This window comes from Xyrauchen texanus, chromosome 35, assembly GCF_025860055.1.
Source record: "Xyrauchen texanus isolate HMW12.3.18 chromosome 35, RBS_HiC_50CHRs, whole genome shotgun sequence".
NCBI lineage: Eukaryota > Metazoa > Chordata > Actinopteri > Cypriniformes > Catostomidae > Xyrauchen > Xyrauchen texanus.
Window position 1 is genome coordinate 39,812,963 of NC_068310.1, and position 21,504 is coordinate 39,834,466.

Below are 21,504 nucleotides of genomic sequence, written 5' to 3' on the forward strand. Positions count from 1 at the left end.
CTCAATGGTCCGAGTTTTTGAATGACTCCTGGGTAATGGAGCATAAAGTGGTGTTTTGGCCGTAAATGTAGGTGAGGATAGAGCTCCAGGAAGAGGGAGTGATGCTCTTCAATGATTTTGCTTAAGTACAGTGTTGCTGCTACAGTAAGCGAAGGAGAAAAGATAAACTCCATGCACAAGAGTAGGAGGAGAAGAAGTTCCCAATGCTTGTTATCCATAGGGATAAGGTCACCTATCATTGTCGGCAGTAACCTAAGTAGGCACCACATTTGAGATGCTGACTGCCGCAAGGGGGCTTCAGGGTTTCTGAGATTGCTTATGGCAGAAGGTTTGTTACTCTTATCACAAAATCCATAGTCAAAGCTTGTTATTCTGTAATTGAGCTTTTCTAGTGTGAGATACTTTTGCTCAATTAGTGAATTCAACACAAGTTTGACTTCATAGGGCCCCACCCCTTCCAGTACATCATGCATGATGTCAACTGCCACATTGTCTGAGTGTGTTTACCTGTGAAGTTTCTGTTCATTTCTTTTTAATTTAACACGGTGTCTGTGATTTGATTTGCAAAGACATTCTCTCTCTGTACTTGTGCTTTTTCTTCTTCGTGGCAGCGTCACAATCAGGAGATGGGAAAGCACAAGAATACCTGTTACCATAGTGAGTAAACACGCTTGAGTTTGATGTTTCACTTGAACTCCTTTTTAACTCATCTTCCTGTTCTCAATTAAGCAAATATTGAATTTACATTCATGCATTTGGCAGACACTTTTATCCAAAGCGACTTACAGTGCACTTATTACAGGGAAAATCTCCCCGGAGCAACCTGGAGTTAAGTGTCTTACTCATGGACACAATGGTGGTGGCTGTGGGGATCGAACCAGCAACCTTCTGATTACATGTATGTGCTTTAGCCCACTACGCCACCACCACCACTCATCAATTAATACTAAGCAAATGCATTGGAAATATATCAAGAGGGTGTGTTTATTCAAATGGTATTTAGACTCCTGCAATGTGATTTGCACGTTTGCGATTAATTGATAGTTTATTAGTTGTGGATATTCCATGTAATTGGCATCTCTAGATTGTCGAGATCTACTTTGAAATGTTATTCTGTTTTCCCAGAAAGTGAATATAACACATTTCTGTTAAAGAGCAGCTATTTTGTTTTTTCAAATATGATCTTTCATGTAGTGTTAAATGAAAATCTGTTCATGAAAATCATTCATAAAGCTGTTTATGAATGAAAATCAAAGTTTTGGGAGTTTTTGACTCCCAAAAGAAAGAACCGATTCTGAACACCTGAAATGGGTCATTAGTAAATCCAGACATCTTCATTGGCTGCTCGTGAACTGCTTTGACCCACCCTTAAACACTACACTAAGCGGTAGACCAATCACAACAGACTGGGACATCTGACCAATCAGAGCAGAGTATGCTCTCTGAAAGGAGGAGTTTAGAACGGATCATTGAACTAGTCGGTTTTGACACTGGGGATAAAAAGGTTCAATTATGAGCAAATTAAAGTGTTTTTTAATCATGGATGCATGTAAATCTATTGTATGAGACCTTGGGCACGTTTAAACAAAACGTGGGCAACAAAATTGGGCACGTTTAAAAACCATAATAGGTGCACTAAGTAATTGCATTAGGATGTAATTAAAGGTGTTAATTTGCATCTGTATCATGAAATCGGGTGCGCTATTGCAGATATTCTAGTTTTTCAGAGATTGAAGCAAAAAAAATTGTGTTTTGTGTGAGTTGAGCTGAACTGTTGAGGTCTAAATTTCCCCTGGATGCAAAACTTGTCATAAGTCATTCTACAAACTCACTATTATCTTCCCCCTCCATTTTGACCCACATTCACCACAGAGGCACAACACGAGCAGACCTTCAAAGACGAGAATGACAACGCCACATTTCAATAGACCCTCCCCGATCTGACCCCCCATGAGGCCTCTGAAGTCACCACCCTCCCTGCAGAAGAGCCCGCCTCTGTGAGACAGACTCCACCCCTCAGGTAGTGTGGGAGGAGCCTGTTGCTGGTGATGATGCGGTGGGAGGTCACAGCAGTGACGAATCTCCCAACAAATCGCCCTCAAAGAAGAAGAAAAAGTTTTGCATACCGGTCGTTCCTAAAGAAAAACTAAAAGAAGAGTGAAAGCTAGAGAGGAAGAGAGCTCAGGCTTTAGGAAATACCCCACTTTAAAAAACATTTTAGTTTTTGTATTCAGTTTGTTCACATTTAGTGTGTGGATCTGTTTGTATGAAAGGGTCAGATTGATTTTATTCTTTGAACAGTTCTTTTATAAACGCTGACAGGTAAAGTGGACTTTGAGGTAAAGTGTGGCTTGTTAGTCATGAGCTCACACTCTGATGTCATCATTATCTTCCATGTTTTTATAAAATAATCTTAATATCCACTATTATGTATTGGGAATATCACAAATGTTATTTTTAGGGAAAAAGGAAAGAATGGAAGAGTTGAAGTTCCTCCAGGTGTTAATTCAGATTGTAATGCAGCTGCACGCTTTAGATTTATCAAATCATGTCCATAAACATTTCAAAAATGGATGACCCAGAGTGTAACGGTCCATTCATAAAATACAAAGATTCACAACAGATCTCACCTGAACAGGTACATGCTGTGCTAAACTTGTCAAGAACATGTCCGGGGCATTTCACCCCAAAATCAAAAGAACGAAAATGTTATGTCACAAAAATGGTAGAAAATGATGATGTATGACAAAAAAATGATAAATAAATAAACATCTGGACATATTTTGGTAATGAGAATTTGAATTAAAATATAAAATCAATGCAGCAAATACTAACATGATATATAGTTTACCAATACATTTATTTATATTTACAAACGTACTTTACAATTAAATCAGTAACATTTTCACATACTAATAAAATTATTTGCAATTAAAATATTTTGGGAAGAAATGTGTTAATTGTCCGGAAAGTGCAACAAATCTTAATATTATATGGGGGAAATTATTTATTATTTGATTGTAACAAATTACAGTTGAGTTGAAAAGACTTAAAAAGCAGAAAATAGTGAAATACTAACAATAATTAATATTGATGATAATATCTTTGTCTTCAAGGTTGTTCAGACGTCAGTTCTGAATGTGGACTAATGTGAAGTCCGCAGAACCGCTCGCTTTAGATCACTATAAAGTCTGAAATATGTTCTGATGTTGTGGCTTCTGCTTGTGTTTCTCTGTTCATGTTCTCCTGAAGTTACATTGATGACGTTACTCACATGAGATATTCTCATTTCTTCAACCACAATTATTTATTTTTCAACCATGAATAAAAGTGTGATTTCATTATTTGTATTTTAACAGCAGAAAAGACAAGTGAAGGAATTAATAGACAAAACAAACTTATTCTGACTTTGTGCTTCAGAGACTCATTTAAGAGTTCTCTGGTAAGATCAATAGAGAAGAAATGTCAAAATCAACATTGAAAAATAGAAATACACTTAATAAACGGTTGCGTGCGTGCGTGCGTGCGTGCGTGCGTGCGTGTGTGTGTTATCTGTCACAGTCCAGCTCAACTGTTCTATCATATAATGATCAATAACAACCCGAGATCACATTATTAAGATGTTCAGTAAATCACTGATCTCACATATGAATTCACATCTTAGCCAGCATCATTAAAAAGCATTAAAACATGCAGGAATAAATGAATTAACAGCTGATGCTACAAAGACACATTTGATTAGTCGGTCTTCTACAGAAACTCAACTTTTGCAGATACAAGTTTAATCTGTAATTTCATTCTTAAGTCTTTTTTTCAGAGGAGTTCACTGGTAAGATCATCAGAGGAGAAATGTCACAGTAAACACTGAACAATGGAAATATTCTCTCAGTAAACGTGTGTGTGAAAGTGTGTATGTGTGTGTTAGTGAGAGGATCAGAGAATGACAGTTTTCCTCTGTCACAGTCCAGCTGAACTCTGATTCTCTGGAGTTTCTCTTTCACTGAGACACGAGATGCTTGATCAGGTGAAATGAATGCATCATATTCACCATCATAAAAGAACACACACCAGATTCCACTCCTGGAGGATATTTTCTTCTTCCTCTGAGCAGATTCTGTCATCACACCCAAACTCCAGCTTGTACAGTCTCCAACCTGAACATCCCAACAGTGAATCCCTGAATTAAAACCCTCTGAACCCAAAACACACTGAGACACATCAAATCTCTCAGTATTATCAGGAAGCAGCTGTTTCTCTTCACTGAATCTCACACTGATCAGATCATCAGACACGATGAGATTACAGTGAGCAGTGTTGGGGTCCAAAGTCACTGGAGCTGAAGAGAGAGGACAGATACACACTCAAACACACATCAAATAACACAAATGATCATTATGAATTCATTGTTGTATTCTCAACTCACTGTATTGAACATTTTCCTGCATCTTCTGTATCACAGTGAACTTCAGGTTGCTCAGATGTTTTGGGACATTGATCAGAACTCCTGAAATGTTCTCTGGATCTGCTGGTGTACACTGGGTTCTGAAAAACATTCAGGAGTCAGTCATGTTGATTTGGGTTCAGAACCGAGAGAGAAACAGGAAACACAATACAAACCTTTCCATTGTGCTCTTCAAGTTCTGTACAAAGAAAGAAACACAGATTATTCATCCAAACTGAATTTGCTTTTAATGTTTGAAACTGACATTTGTCTCCAGTATAATGAATATTGAAGTTGTATAAATGTTCATTGTTTCCACCTGTAGGAATGAAAGATCTTCAGCTGTCATCTGCTCCTCTATGACTCTGATTGTGTGTGAAAGAGATGAAATCTGTCTGCTCATCTTCTCAATCTTCTCCTTCATCATCTGACTCTTCTGCTCCTCTTCCTCTCTCAGTGCTGTTATTCTGGTGGCCTCTTCATCATCTAGAAACTGGTGAAGTTTCTCAAACTCCTCATTAATCTTCCTCTCTGTGTGTCGAGCCTGAAACTGAAACAAAAGACATTTCAGAGAAAGATCTGATGGTCAAACTGTATATCAATATACACTTCCAAAAATGGGATGTTTCACACTCTTTAATTACACAGTTTAATTCAAACCTTAATATGTTCTGCAGTTTGATCCAAATTCTGTTTAAACTCCTCAAATATTCTCAGTTTCTCCTGTAAGGGTTTTAGTGCAGTTTTGAGTTTCTCCTGAAAGAAATGGACATGTTAATATAAAGAGTTCTTACTTTCCAGCCCTGTTCTGCTTTTAGATCATTATGAGTTTGACCAGAATAATCTTCATTTACTGTCTGTAATTATTTGTTCATATATGCAATCATAAAGTATGCTGCAAGTTGTGCTGTTTCAATAAATGATTTGAATATAATTGATCTGACCTTATTATCGATGACAGCTTCATCTACAGGACAGAATTTGTGATTTGTGTGTGTTCTGGAATCTCGACACACCAAACACACCGGCTGTTGATCATCGAGACAGAAGAGTTTGAGTTTCTCTTCATGAAGACTGCAGACTGCTTCACATCCTGATGAAGATCTTTGACTTCTCTCCTGTAAGAAAGTCTCACACAGATTGTTCAAAGACAGATTTATTGGAGGATGATCCTTTGATGATCTTCTTCTGCAAATTGGACATTCTTTAGATCCTTTACTTTCCCAAAACTTCTGAATACACTCTTCACACACACTGTGACTACAGGACAGGACAACAGGATTTTTAAAAACATCACAGCACACAGGACAAGAGAAATCCTCCTCAGAAAAAGATTTAGACGCCATTTTCGAAATTACAAATAAAAATCTTCAAAGTTTCACTTTCTCCAGTTGTTGGTCTGAACTCTTATTATTCTGATTCAAATCAAAAAGCTTCACATCCAAAAACATGCATCAGAATGATCAATAATCTTCTCCAGAATATTCTGTGTTTTTCACTCGACTGAGAGACAGGTGAACTAGAAATGCTGATAAACAGGTGTGTCAGTCTCAATTTTAACCTGTGACAGTGGGCGGAGTTTGCTTATACACAAGAACACCCAAATACTGTGTGAATTGTTTTGTTGACCTGGAGAGAGGATTTACTTCACTGCTTCAATGAAATAAAAATAAGATATATAATCTGTGGTGTGAATTGCACACATTATGTACATTCTATAAACACAGATGGACAGTTTCAATACTGAGCTTGAGATCAATTACAGTATAATGAATCAAATCAAACACTGGCACATTAAGTCAGTGTTTGTAACAGGCAAATGAAGACAGAAGAATAGAAAGTTTAATGACATCAGTTGACCTGGATGAACCACGTGAACGAGTTATATTCCTCTCATACCTAAACTAAAGTCTAAAGTCTTTCCATTACAAGAATGAGTAACAAGACTGGGCAAAATCACCTCTGAATGTCTGTATAGTTCATCATGTGTCTCTCTTATCCGCTCACACATTGATTGAAACAAACATGAATTATTTCTTTGAATGATGAGCACTAACAGTAATAGTAATATAAATGTATTGTTTGCTGTTGTTTTAAATAAAGATCCAGCTTATTAAAAGCTCCAGTTCTCACAGTATTCATAATAAAATCACTAATGATGTGTCTTTACTCAAAGTCCTCCCATTAAAGGGATAGTTCCTCCAAAATGAAAATACTGTAATAATGTACTGACCCTCATGATGTTCCAAACCCATATGTCTTTCTATGTACCATGAAACAAAAAAAGGAGATATCAAGCAAAATGTGCCAAAATTGATTATACAGTTGGGATTTATGGTTAATCTGCTGATTGGTCAGTTTAAATGTATTTATATAGTGAATATGTAAACTATGTGCATTGCCCTCCACTAATAATGGCACCCTTTGTAAATACTGTATGAGCAAAGAAGGCTGTACATTTTGTTATTGTTTATCCTTCGTTGATCTTTCATTTAAAATGTTCACTAAAATCTAACCTTTAATTGAAGAAAATAATTGAAAGGGGAAATCTCATAAATAAATATTTTTCTCCAAAACACATTTGACAATTATTTCCACATTCCTAGAAATGACTTATGAGTCAAATATATATGAAGTATATTTCTATTCATATTTAACATTTTTCAAACACATGGGTGACAAGGAGCATGAAATTGTTCAGCCATGACTTCCTGTTTCACAGGGGTATAAATATGAGGTAACAGACAAGCCAAATTCATCCATCACAATGGAGCAAAGAATATAATTCTGATGTGTGGCAAAATGTTGTTGAGCTATAAAAAATGTGAAGTGGCTTTATGAAAATAGCTAAAGCATTGAAAATGCCCATTTCTACCATCTGGGCAATAATTAAGAAGTTCCATTCAGCTGGAAATGTCACAAATCAACCTGGAAGGGGACGTGTGTCTATATTGTCTCCATGCAGGGTGAGGAAGATGGTTTAAGTGGCCTTAGAATGTCCAAGGATCACAGCTGCAGAATTGCAGAACTTAGTTGGGTCTTAGGGCCAGAAAGTCTCCAGAACTACAATCAGACGTCACCTACATCATAACTGGTTGTTTGGGAGGGTTTCAAGAAAAAAGCCTCTGCTCTCATCCAACAACAAAATCAAATGTCTTCAGTTTGCCAGACACTACTGGAACTTCAAATGGGACTAGGTTTGTAGTCAGATGAAACAAAAATAGAGCTTTTTGGCAACAAGCTCCAGAGATTGGTTTGACGCACACAGAGAAGTTACCATATGGAAAGTACCTCATGCCCACTGTTAAATATGGTGGTGGACCTTTACATTGTGGGACTGTTTTTATCAGAGGTCTTGGAAATCTTGTTTGGATACATGGCATCATGAACTCTATCATATACCAACAGATAATAAATCAAAACTTGGCTCTACCATAAAGCTTAAAATGGGCCGTGATTGGATCTTCCAGCAGGACAATGATCCAAAACACACATCATAATCCACACTAAAATGGTTCACTGACCAAAAAAAATCAAGGTTCTGCTATGGCCATCCCAGTCCTCTGACCTGAACCCCATAGAAAACCTGTGGGGTGAACTGAAGAGGCGAGTCCACCAGCATGCACTTCTGAATTTGAAGGATCTGAAGAGATTCCCTTATGGAGGAACGCTCCCCATGACACATGCACCCACTGCTGACTCAGGCCGGGTCAGATGAGTACAAGATGTACCCCAAGAATGGAATCGATTATGCATGGAAGGCGCACTACTCCGCCTTGACAAAGAGCTTGTTCTCCAGCAGCCTCTGCAACACTCGCCTGACATGCTCCACGTGCACCTGGAGAGACTGGGAAAAAAATCTAAATATCATCCAGGACCACAAAGACATATTTGTTAATCATGTCATAGAGCACGTCATTGACGAGTGCCTGGAAGACGGCCGGGGTGTTTGTAAGCCTGAAGGGCATGACCAAGTATCTAAATTGCCCCGTAGGAGTGTTGAACGCTGTCTTCCACTCATCCCCCTCTCTAATCCTCACAAGATGAAACATGTTGCGGAGGTCCAACTTTGTGAAAACTGTCGCCCCCTGCAGCAACTCGAAGGCTGAAGTCATCAAAGGTAGTTGGTACCTCTTCTTAATGGTGATGTCATTCAGCCCCCAATAGTTGATACAGGGGCTTAGAGAACTGTCCTTTTTCCCCACACAGAAGAACCCCTTACTGGCCGGGGAAGAGGAAGGGTGGACGAGGGCAGATGAGCCCGGACGTCATCGACTCTATGATGTACTTCTCCGTAGCCTCCCGCTATGGAGCAGAAAGAGAGAACACACACTGTGACTACAGGTTAGAGAAGTGCCTGGGAGGAGATCAAGAGCGCAGTCATACAGGCGGTGCTGAGGAAAAGATGCATCCTGGGACTTAATGAAGACCACCTTCAAGTCATGAATGCATTGTTTCTTAGTCGTTTATTTTTACCAGCTGATTCTTCATGCATCATTTGTGTTTTACGTTTTTGATAAGTCTACTTTTGTACATGATTCAGACTGGTTATCACACATATTTAACGTTTGCTCAGGAGATGTTAATCACTGTGTTATTCTGATATATATATATATATATATATATATATATATATATATATATATATATATATATATATATATATGAAATGGAGAGGTTCAATTGTAGACTAATTTTAATGGATGTGAAACGCAGCAGGCAGTCGGTCAGAACTGTATGAGCTGACGCTTGGTTGAACAGACACACTAAGCAGGTTCAAGCTTCACTTGTTTACTGAAGAGCTGGTAGATTTACATATGGGTATGTATGTGTGTGGTTCTATAACAAATCAAACAAAGAAATAATCATTAATATACATAAACATTATACATAACATAAACATTATTAACAGCATTCAGGCTATCTACACAATCCCATTAAGGAAGTCCTATTAGACAGAATAATTATTCTATACATCGCCACAAGAAGGCGCTAATAACACGTAAATGCGTTAACTAGGCATGCCATATGCTCAGGATAAGACACTGATCACCGCGTGATAATAATCATCTCCAAAGTAACCGTACAACCAATAATAACTTAATGTCCCAGGTGAAAAATAATTATATTAAAAATATACTTTAATAAAGTGTACTAAGTATATTTTCTACATTTTGTACTATTTTCGTCAAATCCAAGTATAGTTAAGTGTATTAAATTATGTATTAACTTCAACTTAACATCTATTTGACTACACTTCAAGTGTAAATAGTATACTAAAATGGAACAACTTTTTTAAACTTCAAGTGCACTAAAATACACTAATGAAAATCAAGATTTTAGGCACACTTACAGTACAATTGCATTGTATCAGCCATTCTAATAAAAATACACTTAAAAAGGCATTGCAGTGCAAATTATAGTTGTGTTTAAGTACATTTTGTGCATACTGCTATCATACTTATAATTACTATAAACTATGTTAATTTAGTATGCCTCTGTAATATTTCAAGTGATCTACAAATGCACTTCCTAACTATATTTAGTGCTTTTAAAGTGTCCCACTATGACAATAATAATGTTTTTTAAGTGAATTTCAATTACAATCTAAACATCATAGACACGTACTTTCAGTGCAATGTTATTATAGTGTAAGGTAGAAACAAATTGTTTGAAGTATATTTTATCTGTGCTTTTATCCCCATTTTGTTATACTTAAGCATGAATATTGCTATTACACTACAAGTGTATTATATTACAATTCAGTTCAAGTGCATTAAATCAACAGATTACAAATTGCATTTCAGAAAAGGATCTTTATTATTGACACAAAAATAACATACAAAAGCAGTTATTGGCAAAAGGACGAACCTTGAACAGTCGACTTTCTCTGAAATGCCGGGAACAGAACAATGGCGAACAACATACTACACAATGCACATCTAGCTCTGACTTGAATTACTAGAGGCCTTGTAGCTCTCATTGTTGCACTTCCTTCGTAGAAGGGCCCGGATCTCTGCCACCTCGGTGTTGGGGAATCGCTCCCTCACTGCATCTGTGAAAACAGGAAAGAGGGCATGAATTAAAACAAGATGTATAACATTGAAATAGAATCATTGATGATAATGGATTTGTCAATCAATCATGACAATGGATTTGGGTTCATAACTATGACATTACTGTACCTATAATTGCGTTTGTTTTTTCTGGCTCAAGCTGCTCCTTCAGCTCGCCTTTTTTCCTTTCCCTGTGAGGGTTGCCTTGGCCAAGGTTTCCCTGCCAAACACCAATGTGGCCAGTTCCTGTGTGAAGAGGGACATCCTCCTCCCACTCAGCCTCTGATAGAGGCGTTTTGGGACTTGCACTAATGAGTTGCCCAATGACACCTGTGAAAACACACTAGCAGATTAAGACAAAAGGTAAATTACAAACACTTCTCTATAGGGCAGGTTGGCACGTGTCTTGGTTTCAAGTGTTTTAACACAAACCGTACCTCCACGTACGTAAGATTAGTAAGATTTATTGTGTGTAGGTTTATTGCACCCAATCATAACAAAGACAAGGATTGGTTTGAAATCATACCATGTCTTCTTCACTGCCAGTGTGCGGTGATTCGCTTTGGCTGGAAGTCATGGAAGACGAAGGTGAATCTTCCATTTTGTTTAGGACTGTTTTTAGGGAAGACAGTGATGAAGTGATGACGTCATCAACACGAGAAGCGCGTTGCTAAAACACTGCTTGGATCATCCAGCAAAATCTAACAAATAGTACGATTTTTTCTCGCACACTGGATCAGCGGTTCGCCTCTATTGTGTACCTAAGGTGTTTGCAACCCTACGACATCATATCTGACGGAGACTCCTGTAACAAGCTCGTATATTCGGCTTGGTAGCCTACGGTTTGATTTTTTGCGTTCGGCGTGACTCGGAGAGACGCCAAACAAACATCTCAAGATGCCTCAGGGTAAAAGTGGAGCTCCTTCTGCGGGGAAATGCAGCAACCAGCGCAAATTGCTGCCATTAAGGACACAGTAAGCAAACAGATTGATGCACTTTTCCAGGACTGTGGCTTTATTCGTAAAATCAGTCAATTATTGGTTGACTCCTTGATTGAACCTATCAAACAAGCTATCACTGCCTCTATTGCCGAATCTGTAAAAGACTCATTGAAATATGAACTGCAAAACACGGTTGATAAAGTAATTGATCTACAAAACAAATACAATGAAATTGAGGACATTTTGGATGAGCAAGAACAGTACTCCAGGCGGAACTGTTTGGTTCTCTATGGTGTCTCTGAGAATGACCGTGAAAATGCAAATAATGTGATTATGAATATTATGAAATCCAATCTCAATATTGATCTGAAGCCTGGAGACATCGACAGGTGTCACCGCTTGGGATCCAGAATTGGGAGGGAAAGACCAAGAGGGATCATAGTCAAGTTTTCTAATTACAATACTAGAGACATTGTTTACAGGGTGAAAAAACGACTAAAGGGATCAACACCTAAGATGTACATCATGGAGAGCTTAACTGCGAAGCGGGCCAAACTACTGGACGATCTGCGGAAAAAGTATAAGGATAAACTTGCAGCCAACTGGACCCAGGACGGACGCTTGTATTTATTGACCAAATCAGATCAGAGGCACGTCTTAAACAAGCTGTCTGATGCCAAAAAACTGCGTCTATAATCCTGGGTTGTGTAACGACTAGTTGACCATAAATTATGTGAGTAAATGTATATCCTTGCACTGACTTGTTGGCTCTGATCCAGCAAAAGTTATAGCTGGGTTTTTCTTTTTCTTTTCTTTTTCTTTTTTTTTTTAATTGTATTTGGTGATAAAGGGTAAACTTATTTTCGATCGAGAGATGGATTTTTTAGGTTTTAAATGGGGTTTAAAATGTTCAAAAATTTTCACTATGGGATCTCAACCATTTTTTAATACAGACATTTCATGGGGTTTGATGAATTGATTGCCTTTAGGAATCAGGAAGTACTTGACCACCATTGCTTTGAAAAACTCAGATGTAAATGTGTCTTGCCTGAAAACTTAGTAGAGTTTGATAAACTTCCTTTTTCTTTATTACATCTTAACACCAGAAGCCTAATAAAGCATCATAATGACTTACTATCTCTCCTAGCTAGTATAGATCATAAGTTTAATATTATCGGATGTAGTGAAACCTGGACAAATGAGCGGTCTTATCTGAACACACTTAACATGGACGGCTATGTGCTGTATAATAAAAATAGATCAAGCAGACCGGGTGGGGGTGTGTGCTTATATGCCAACATACAGCAGAGTGTAACTGTTCGGGATGACCTACTGTTGGATGATGGGCTATCAGATTCCTTATTTATTGAAATACATAATGGAAATATGAAAAGTATAATTGTTGGAATAATCTACCGACCTCCTGACTCTGACTTAAATTGTTTCTTGACCAAACTGGATGAAATACTAAGTAGCATCAATTACATGAATAAACATTGTTTTATTCTTGGCGACTTTAACATCAATTTAGCTAAAGATGATGGTGCGAAAAATGATTTCTTAAACTGTTTGTATTCTTCTAATTTTTTTTCCAACTATAAGCTCATATACGAGAGTAACAGAAACAACTAAGTCTACTATTGATAATATTATTACAAATATAAATGTCCATTTTGACTCAGGTGTAATTATATCAGACATCACAGATCATTTTCCAATTGTACTTTTCATAGACATGGATACTAAGACCAGGAAACAACAAAAGAATACATTACCTTTTAAAAAAAGCATAAAAGTATTATCAGGACAATACCTAGATAAATTGCTGAGCAATCTTAGGCATAAAACATGGGATTCTGTATTTAGCTGGAATACTCCGGAAGAAGCCTATAGTGCTTTTATCAATGAATTAACCAACAGTATAAATATCACAATACCGGAAAAATTTGTTAAAGCAGATAGAAGCAATGAAAATACTTGGCTTACAAAGGGAATCCTAAAATCAATTAAAAGAAAAAATAAGCTCTACAAATGCTATATTAAAAATCCAACAAATGAAAATAAAGAAAAATATTCTATATTCAGAAATAAACTCACAAAGTTAATACGAATAAGGAAGCGGAATTACTACACTGATTTAATTAAGGCTTCTCATGGTGATCAAAAGCGTTGCTGGAGAGTACTAAATACTGTGCTTAGCCGGAATCAAAAAGCAACTGTCCTTCCAGAAATCAATGTCAAATATAATGATAACCACTACCTTAATGATGACGATCTCGCTAAAAGTTTTAACAACTATTTTACTTCTATAGGTGTGACTCTTTCGAAATCTATAAATCCTCCAGGGGAGCTTCATACCAACAATATTTAAAAGGAAATTATCTGAATTCTTTTTTCTAACACCTACCGACAAAATGGAAGTTCGGAAAATTATTATGAATATGGAAAGCTCTTATACTGCTGGTGTGGATGATATTTGTAGCAAGATTGTTAAATCTATTGCAGATGAAATTCTAGAGCCACTTGTCTATTGTATAAACCTCTCTCTATCTCATGGAGTAGTACCAAAATGACAAAATTGCAAAAGTTATACCAATTTATAAATCTGGTGGAAAAAATAACTTACAAAATTATCGACCTATATCTATTTTACCAACGTTTTCCAAGGTATTTGAGAGGGTTGTGTACAACAGACTTAGTGGTTACCTGGATAAAATGAATATACTCATCCCATCTCAATACGGATTTAGGAAAAAGAGCTCTACCTGTTTGGCAATGCTGGATCTCATTGAAAAAATCAATGACACTATAGATAATGGTGAGATTGGTATTGGTCTATTCTTAGATTTATCAAAAGCCTTCGACACCATTGATTTAGAAATTCTAATTGGGAAATTGCAACACTATGGTGTCAGAGGGAAGGCACTCTGCTGGTTCAAAAGTTACCTGCTTGATAGGGAGCAATTTGTGCAAATTAACAATAGTTATTCAGAATGCACAGGTACCGTTTGTGGTGTCCCCCAGGGCTCCATATTAGGTCCACTTCTTTTTATTTTGTATGTAAATGACATTATAAGTTCAACAAATCTTTTTCATCAGGTTATCTTTGCAGATGACACTAATCTTTTTTTGTCTCATAAAAATCCAGATATTTTACAAAAGCTTGTTAATGAGGAATTAGTTAAAGTAGATAGTTGGTTTACATGTAACAAATGATCAGTGAATGTATCTAAAACCAAATTTATTATATTTCGTTCAAATAGAAGCCGGGTAAACATTGAAAGGATACAAATTAAAATACATAACAAAGTAATTGAAAGAGTAGAGAACATCAAATTTTTAGGTATTTATTTAGATGAGTTCTTAAACTTTAAACAACATATCGAGAGTTTAACAAAAGAATTGTCAAAATATGTTGGTCTGTTCTATAAATTGAGATATGATCTTCCTTTTATTGCTCTTCTAACACTGTACCGGTCCCTTTTTGAATCACATCTAAATTATTGTAATATTATATGGTGTAACACGTATCCAAGCCATCTTGAAAAATTGCAGATCCTACAGAAGAAAGTTATACGTGTAATATCATGGGCAAAGCATGATGCTCCCTCTGATCCGCTTTTTTATAGGTATAAGCTTTTGAAGCTCGCTGAGTGCAACAGTTTTCAAAATGCTTGTATTATGTATAATGTAGTTTATAAATTGCATCCAAAACTTTGCCATCTCATTCCAGTTACCTCATCTATTCATGACCACAACACTAGAAGGAGAACCTTATTACGAGGGAAAAAGCGTAAGCTGAAGTATACCAGCTTTAGTATAACATGTAGGGGTCCTGGGATCTGGAATGAGATTGACAATTCTATAAAGGAACTACCTTCTCTCGATATATTTAAAAAGTATCTTAAACACAAATTGTTACAACATTATGCATGATAGACCCCACAAGGCTGAAGGTTTCATTCATATTTATTAATGTATCTGGCTTTCTCGAATACCCTACTATCGGATTTTGTTTGAGGGTTGGATGAGATGCGTGATATATGCTGGTTGGGGGTGGATATTTTGTGGTGAATGGTGTTGTTGTTTGTTGTGGATGGGTACTGGGTGGGTGGATTATTTTGTGATGTTATTAGTACTAATTATGTGTCTTTAAGGGCCCTATTTATAAGCCAGGACTTGGCTTCTGGGAGGTCCTTTTCTTTTACAGAATGGTTCTTTAAATCTGTAAACATGAATTTGTTGTGTTCTGTGAATGAATGAAATGAAATGAAATAAACTAAGAAGACACCAGTCCTGGCAGCTCTAAAATAAGGATATAGTATAAAAGGGTCAGTATCACATTATGACACAAAGAATAAGTATCACATTGTGACACAAAATAGCACCTATTTAAATGTCATTTTACAACAGCTACATCGGATTTAACTTTTATTTATTTCTGATTGGATGAGGATCCTTACTCATACTTTTCACCGCTAGCATGCATGTCTGACATGAATGTTCCACTCACTCAAAGTGACAGGGCAGTAATTCCATTATTGAGTATGAAGATGGAGTAGGGCGAATGTTCAGTTTAGCTTGTGAAGTACCGTATACGCGAATATAAGACGAGGTTTTGTCCTAAAAATAGGCTGAAAAATGGGGGTCGTCTTATATTCGCGATATAGACAAATCACGGGGAAAGGGAGAAATTACTTGCCAAGCATTTCCGTGAGCTACTTTATTTGTGTATTAAAGTAAAACAAAATTAAGAAAAGTTACAAAACCCACTTAGAATGGGCAGTTTAAACGTTTAACATATTTGTATAAGATTATATTTCAAAAGTAGGCTACCTCAGACAAACAGGTGAAACGGTCCGCGCGAGGAAACATCACTGTAGCGCGCGCTCTTCACGTGCAAAGAGCGCGTGACAGCCTCCCTCCAGGGCGCGCGCGCCTCTCTATCTATATATATATGTGTGTGTGTGTGTGTGTCTCTTTTCCGCCCAAAAATAAGTCTGGAAAATGGGGGGTCGTCTTATATTCAGGGTCGTCTTATATTCGGGTATATACGGTATAGAGAAGCAGAGGGTTCCCAAGTTAAGTCAAATGTAAAATTGCATTACTTTCCCAGACAAATTTTTTTTAACTTCCATGACCAACTATGAATGGTGCAATAAACTAACTGACCAAAGATTTCAAAGCACCCTCGTAGCGTTCAAGCATCTTTTACTTTTTAGAGTGGGAGATGAATAAATGGTCATTGAATTTGAAAGTTGGGTTAACCAGATATACACCAATTTTGTGTGGAAATATATTTGTATTAATGTATTTTGGCAAGACAATTTTAAACTGCTAAAACAAAAATCCCTGATATCCATGACTTTGCCCCAAAAAATAACAAATTTCCTGACTATTCCTGAATATCCATGATATTACAAAAATTCCATGACCTGTGGGAACCCTGCAAGCAACTGCTGCAAATTCGTATGTGAATAAGACCATATAGCCTGTCTCACTGGACCCTTCTCTTGACTGATATGTTGCGATGCTTGGCAACAGAGATGGAAGATTACAACTATTTCTTGGAGTGGATGAAATAAATAAGTCTACATAAATGATTGAAAACGCAATTTTATATCTTTAATCGCGATGGAAGGGGAAGAGATGTATAAAAGCAGTATGACACATGTGGTCACAGTATTGGTACCTGCGCCACTCTGCTAGAGGCCTTGTAGTTATATCCGTACCACTTGAGTTAAGTGGATTATTTTCAAATTTGTAATGTGGGAAGCCAGGTCTGTATTCTAAGACATAACATGTAACATGCATGTTCTTCAAAATAACAGTAGGATGCATGTCTTGAATTCATAAAGTTGACTTCATGACCTCAATGACAATGACTGCAGGTGTATGGGAGGGTTCAGGTGGTGGCAGAGATAACCCTGGCATCACTAGCATACATATACACCCACCCACCTTTCAGAGCCTTCAAACTGTCCTCATCCATTTCAACAAAAACTGCAGGCACCGTCCCTGGCCGCTGAGACTCCGCCTGAGGGATGGCGTCCCTCCTCACTGGTGTCAGTCACCTATGCAGAAAACATCAACCTAATTACCTTTAACAAAAAGGGCAGCTATACACTCCTAATCATACACACGCCAAAACACAATTTTCATGGTGTGAGTGTGTGAAGAAAGCAACAGAGTTCATACACTCTTAAATAGTAACTAATTTTCACAAAAATGCAGTTCTGCTACATCACAAGCTTTACCCTGAGCACCAAGGGCATTGGTTTGTAGGTTGGGTTTGGACTTTGGTACTGTTCAATTCAAGCACAAAGTGCGCTAGTGCATGCATTTCAGCACAAATAGGCTATAATCCACCACTGTAAACTCTGTAAAATTATCTGTGGAACACTGCTCATTATTTGATGAAGTCAGTTACATTTTTAAACTTACCATTTTTCGTTTTTGGGTGGATCAAAAATATCACAACATGTGTCGTCGGAATCAGACTGATATCTAGCAGGAGTAGAACTTTGTTGTCTTGTAGGTTGCCGTTTGAGGTCCCTGTTGAGCTGTTCGCCCATCTTGGCCATCTGTGAACCAGACTGACAACGTACATCTTGTTTAAGAGAATGATTTTGAAAATGTCCACACCACCACTTTAAGTAGTCAACTGCAGAGACTCATTTTTAATAGCTTGTACAAGTGCATTTCTTCATATTGCGACACACTTTCCAAGAATCCACCTCCATCCATCCATCACTCTGACAGTATTTGTAACAGGAGACTGAATCTTGACTTAACATGCCTGGCATTACAAAATAGCTAACTTGATTTGTTTCAGTCTTTTAAGTAATATTTATCATTTCAAATAAATATTTGCTGGCTAAATCTGCTAAATGCTTGTGCACCCAGCTTGGAAAAGTCTGCAAAAATTCACAATGTAACTCCCATGGCAAACATATTCTACGATGACACAGCATTATTTGTAAACTGGAAACACAATGTTCCATAACTGTTAAGTCATAAATCAAGCTTACGGTCATTCCTTGCTTCAGCACCCCTTCTCCTGGCCAGACTGACCGAAGGAAGACCATATATCCCCCACTTGAGGTAAGCAACACGCTTCTGGACTACTTCTTTGTAGTTTTCTGTGAAGAAGACACATAAAATACAAATTCAATGTGACCTTTATTAATAAAAAATAATAATTTTAAGTCAGGAATGCGCCCTTAGCAATCACACGTATCAACATAAACATAGAAAAAACATTTAAAAAAACGTAAGAATTAAAAAGTCTAAAATGTTTAAAGTAAATTTCTATTTACTAGGTGGCATCATGACGATGGATAAGTGGTTTGAGGAACAATTTGGAGAGACTTCTACAAATATGAATTTTGATCTATCAAAATTATCTATTTATCAAATATGTATTGATTAGTATCTCTTGTTAGGCAGCATTTTAGCAACTAAATTAATGACATTAATAAAATAGATTAAGACCTAACTGTTATCTATCAAAATGTGTGCCCTTGTGTTTTTATTTAGGCTATGTAAATATTTAGTTTAGTGCAGAGAGAAAATAACGGAATAAACAAAAGAATTAACGTTTTCGAGGGTGACCAACAGTCCTATTTTCCCAGGACATGTCCTGTTTTCACGGCCTGTCCTGGCTGTTTTTTATAAAGTGATGAAAATGTCCTGGTTTTCAAAAAACTGCTGGGAAAGATCAGCTATACAGCAAAATATAGATGGGCAAACAAGGAGGACGAGGAAGAAAAATCAGGATAAAGAGGAAGAAAACTAAAGATAGAAATATATTTTGTTAGTTCGTTTTTGTAAGCTATTTTTGTTCAATTTGGAGGTATTTTTTTAGTTATTTATTATTTATATATGTATTTTTCTAATACAGAAGAGACATTATTTCTATCATTATTTCATTCATTATTTTTTAAACCTGTCATAATAAAACATGTTGAGTAACCTCTGAGAAGCCTATCTGAATTTGTGTCTTGTAATATAACAATTTTCTATCCATACAGAGGAGGCATAGCCTACTTTAAATGTATTGAAATTAATAAGGCATCTTTGAGTAAACTTCGAGAATCATTTGAGTATCTGTTTGCCGGGCCAAGTGTCGTGGTTTTTGGTAATCAAAAAGCTGTTGTCAATGTTTGCAATTTCATACACATTTTTAACAAAACAATACACAAGATATAGGAACCTAATAATGAAAATTAGGGGTCACGATTGTGAAATTTGGCTGACAATTAATTGTCAAACAAATAATTGTGATTATGACAACTTGCCTGTTTTAGGTGTTTCATGAATATGACGATTAATTACCATAAAAACTCACAAAGTCATTTATACAGATTTAGCTTGGGTCATATAATAAAATAAGGCTATGATTTCCTTTTCAGGCTTCAAAAACATATACAATTTTAAATAATTAAAATAATATTTTAATGATCAAAATATGTCTCTCAAGAGAGCTGCTCTTGTGACGTCCGCAGTGACAGTTACGTGAGCAGACAAGGTTTGAACATCAACCGTAACAAAATCAAATTGAAGTTCATGGATTTTTAATACTTTTGTGTACAAATATGAAGCTGCTTATTGGATCAATGCAGGTAAACTTCATATTATGCGACCACGCATCACTTTACGGAGAGTTTACGACTTACTAGTTAAGACTTTAAGAACAGGTGGAGCAACCAAATTAAGCACAGACTTAGTTGCAAACTAACTAGTAGTTACTAAGTCCTTAGTATGAACTTTATACCCCATCTTACGTAAGACCTTACGCACAGCTATTTACTCAACCTCATGTCCTTCCAAACCTGTGTGACTTTTTCTGTGAAACACAAAAGATGACATTTAAAAAAATGTTTTGTCCATATAATGAAAGTCGATGGTGACCAAAACAAGCTATTTTGCTCACCATTTACTTTCCTTATATGCAATACAAAAGACCTTTTTGGGGGTTCTGCCAAGGGCGAGTCTAGCCCCTTTTTAGGGGTGCTTCAGCACCCCTAAGAAGGAGCTCAGCACCCCTAAAACTTGGAGTAAGAAATGTTGTTATTCTAAAATTTTTGTTCGTCTTTGACAAGGTTAAATAATGTCCAAAACATACTCCGTAGTTTGTGGTTTAAAATGTATGTGTTAAGGATGAAAATGAAAACACCCCCGCTTAGCAAATGGTATCATCCTCTTCTCTTCTACTTCTCCTCTGTACCTGCACCGCTCAGCACGACCGTCATCCAGCGCGAAACACGCAGAGGAGAACCTCTTATGTAGCGTTGTGAATCAACTAAGTTGCTCCAAAGCTGTGTCTCACACTTCTTTCCTTTTACCTAGAGTTGTTCCGATTCCGAAACCATATCGGTGAGTACTGGATTCAGTATCCTGAATCACCATGGTACACCTATAATAAGTGTTTATTTTCGGACTATTTTAGTCCAACGGGTCGCCGCCGCTGTGGAGTAGCACAGCACCTGGGTGACTCGTCCATAGTCATAAACGGAGAGAAGTAGCGCCGGTTACAATGTTCTTCCGCAAGACGCATGCAGTTCTGTTTATTAACTGCTAGAGCGTGAAACAAAAACAGCAGCGCGACAAATAAACTGCGTACCTGTGTAGTGCGTACGTGTGTCTCTGTTGGTAAAGTTTATCGTTAATTTGATACTCATTTTAACAATCGGGAGTCATGTAAACGTGACATCACGTGCGTCTTTTCTGGTCAGTCATCATGGAAACATGAAGCCCTGGCGTTTGGACCAGAGTAAAACAAACATATCACTGTATACCACCAGTATGTGTGAAAACACTCACTGTGGCTTTTTAAATGAATTGTTATTCATTCCTAGATTTATATCTGTTATTTTTCAGTTGTGGCTGACTATCAAACTAGACAATAAAAGAAAGTTTAATGTTTTTCTTTTGCTGTATTTATTCATTCCTCACACACAGAGGATTTAACATGAACCAGGCTTAACTCCTAGCATTACTCTCTCTCTCTCGTGTGTGTGTGTGTGTGTGTGTGTGTGTGTGTGTGTGGCCTGCCAGTGAGCAA

At 37.0% G+C, this 21,504-nt stretch overlaps 1 protein-coding gene across 1 annotated transcript in view; it reads right to left on the reverse strand.

Annotated features, from left to right (window-relative positions):
- LOC127628604 (E3 ubiquitin-protein ligase TRIM39-like) overlaps nucleotides 1-21,504 on the reverse strand; it is a 131,716-nt gene that overhangs the window by 83,456 nt on the left and 26,756 nt on the right. The window contains exons 2-6 of the mRNA XM_052105374.1: nucleotides 5,102-5,197; nucleotides 4,761-4,991; nucleotides 4,618-4,640; nucleotides 4,424-4,542; nucleotides 4,155-4,336 (exon numbers count right to left, since the gene is read on the reverse strand). Coding sequence (XP_051961334.1) covers nucleotides 4,155-4,336; nucleotides 4,424-4,542; nucleotides 4,618-4,640; nucleotides 4,761-4,991; nucleotides 5,102-5,197 — 651 coding nt within the window. The remainder of the gene's footprint in view (nucleotides 1-4,154; nucleotides 4,337-4,423; nucleotides 4,543-4,617; nucleotides 4,641-4,760; nucleotides 4,992-5,101; nucleotides 5,198-21,504) is intronic.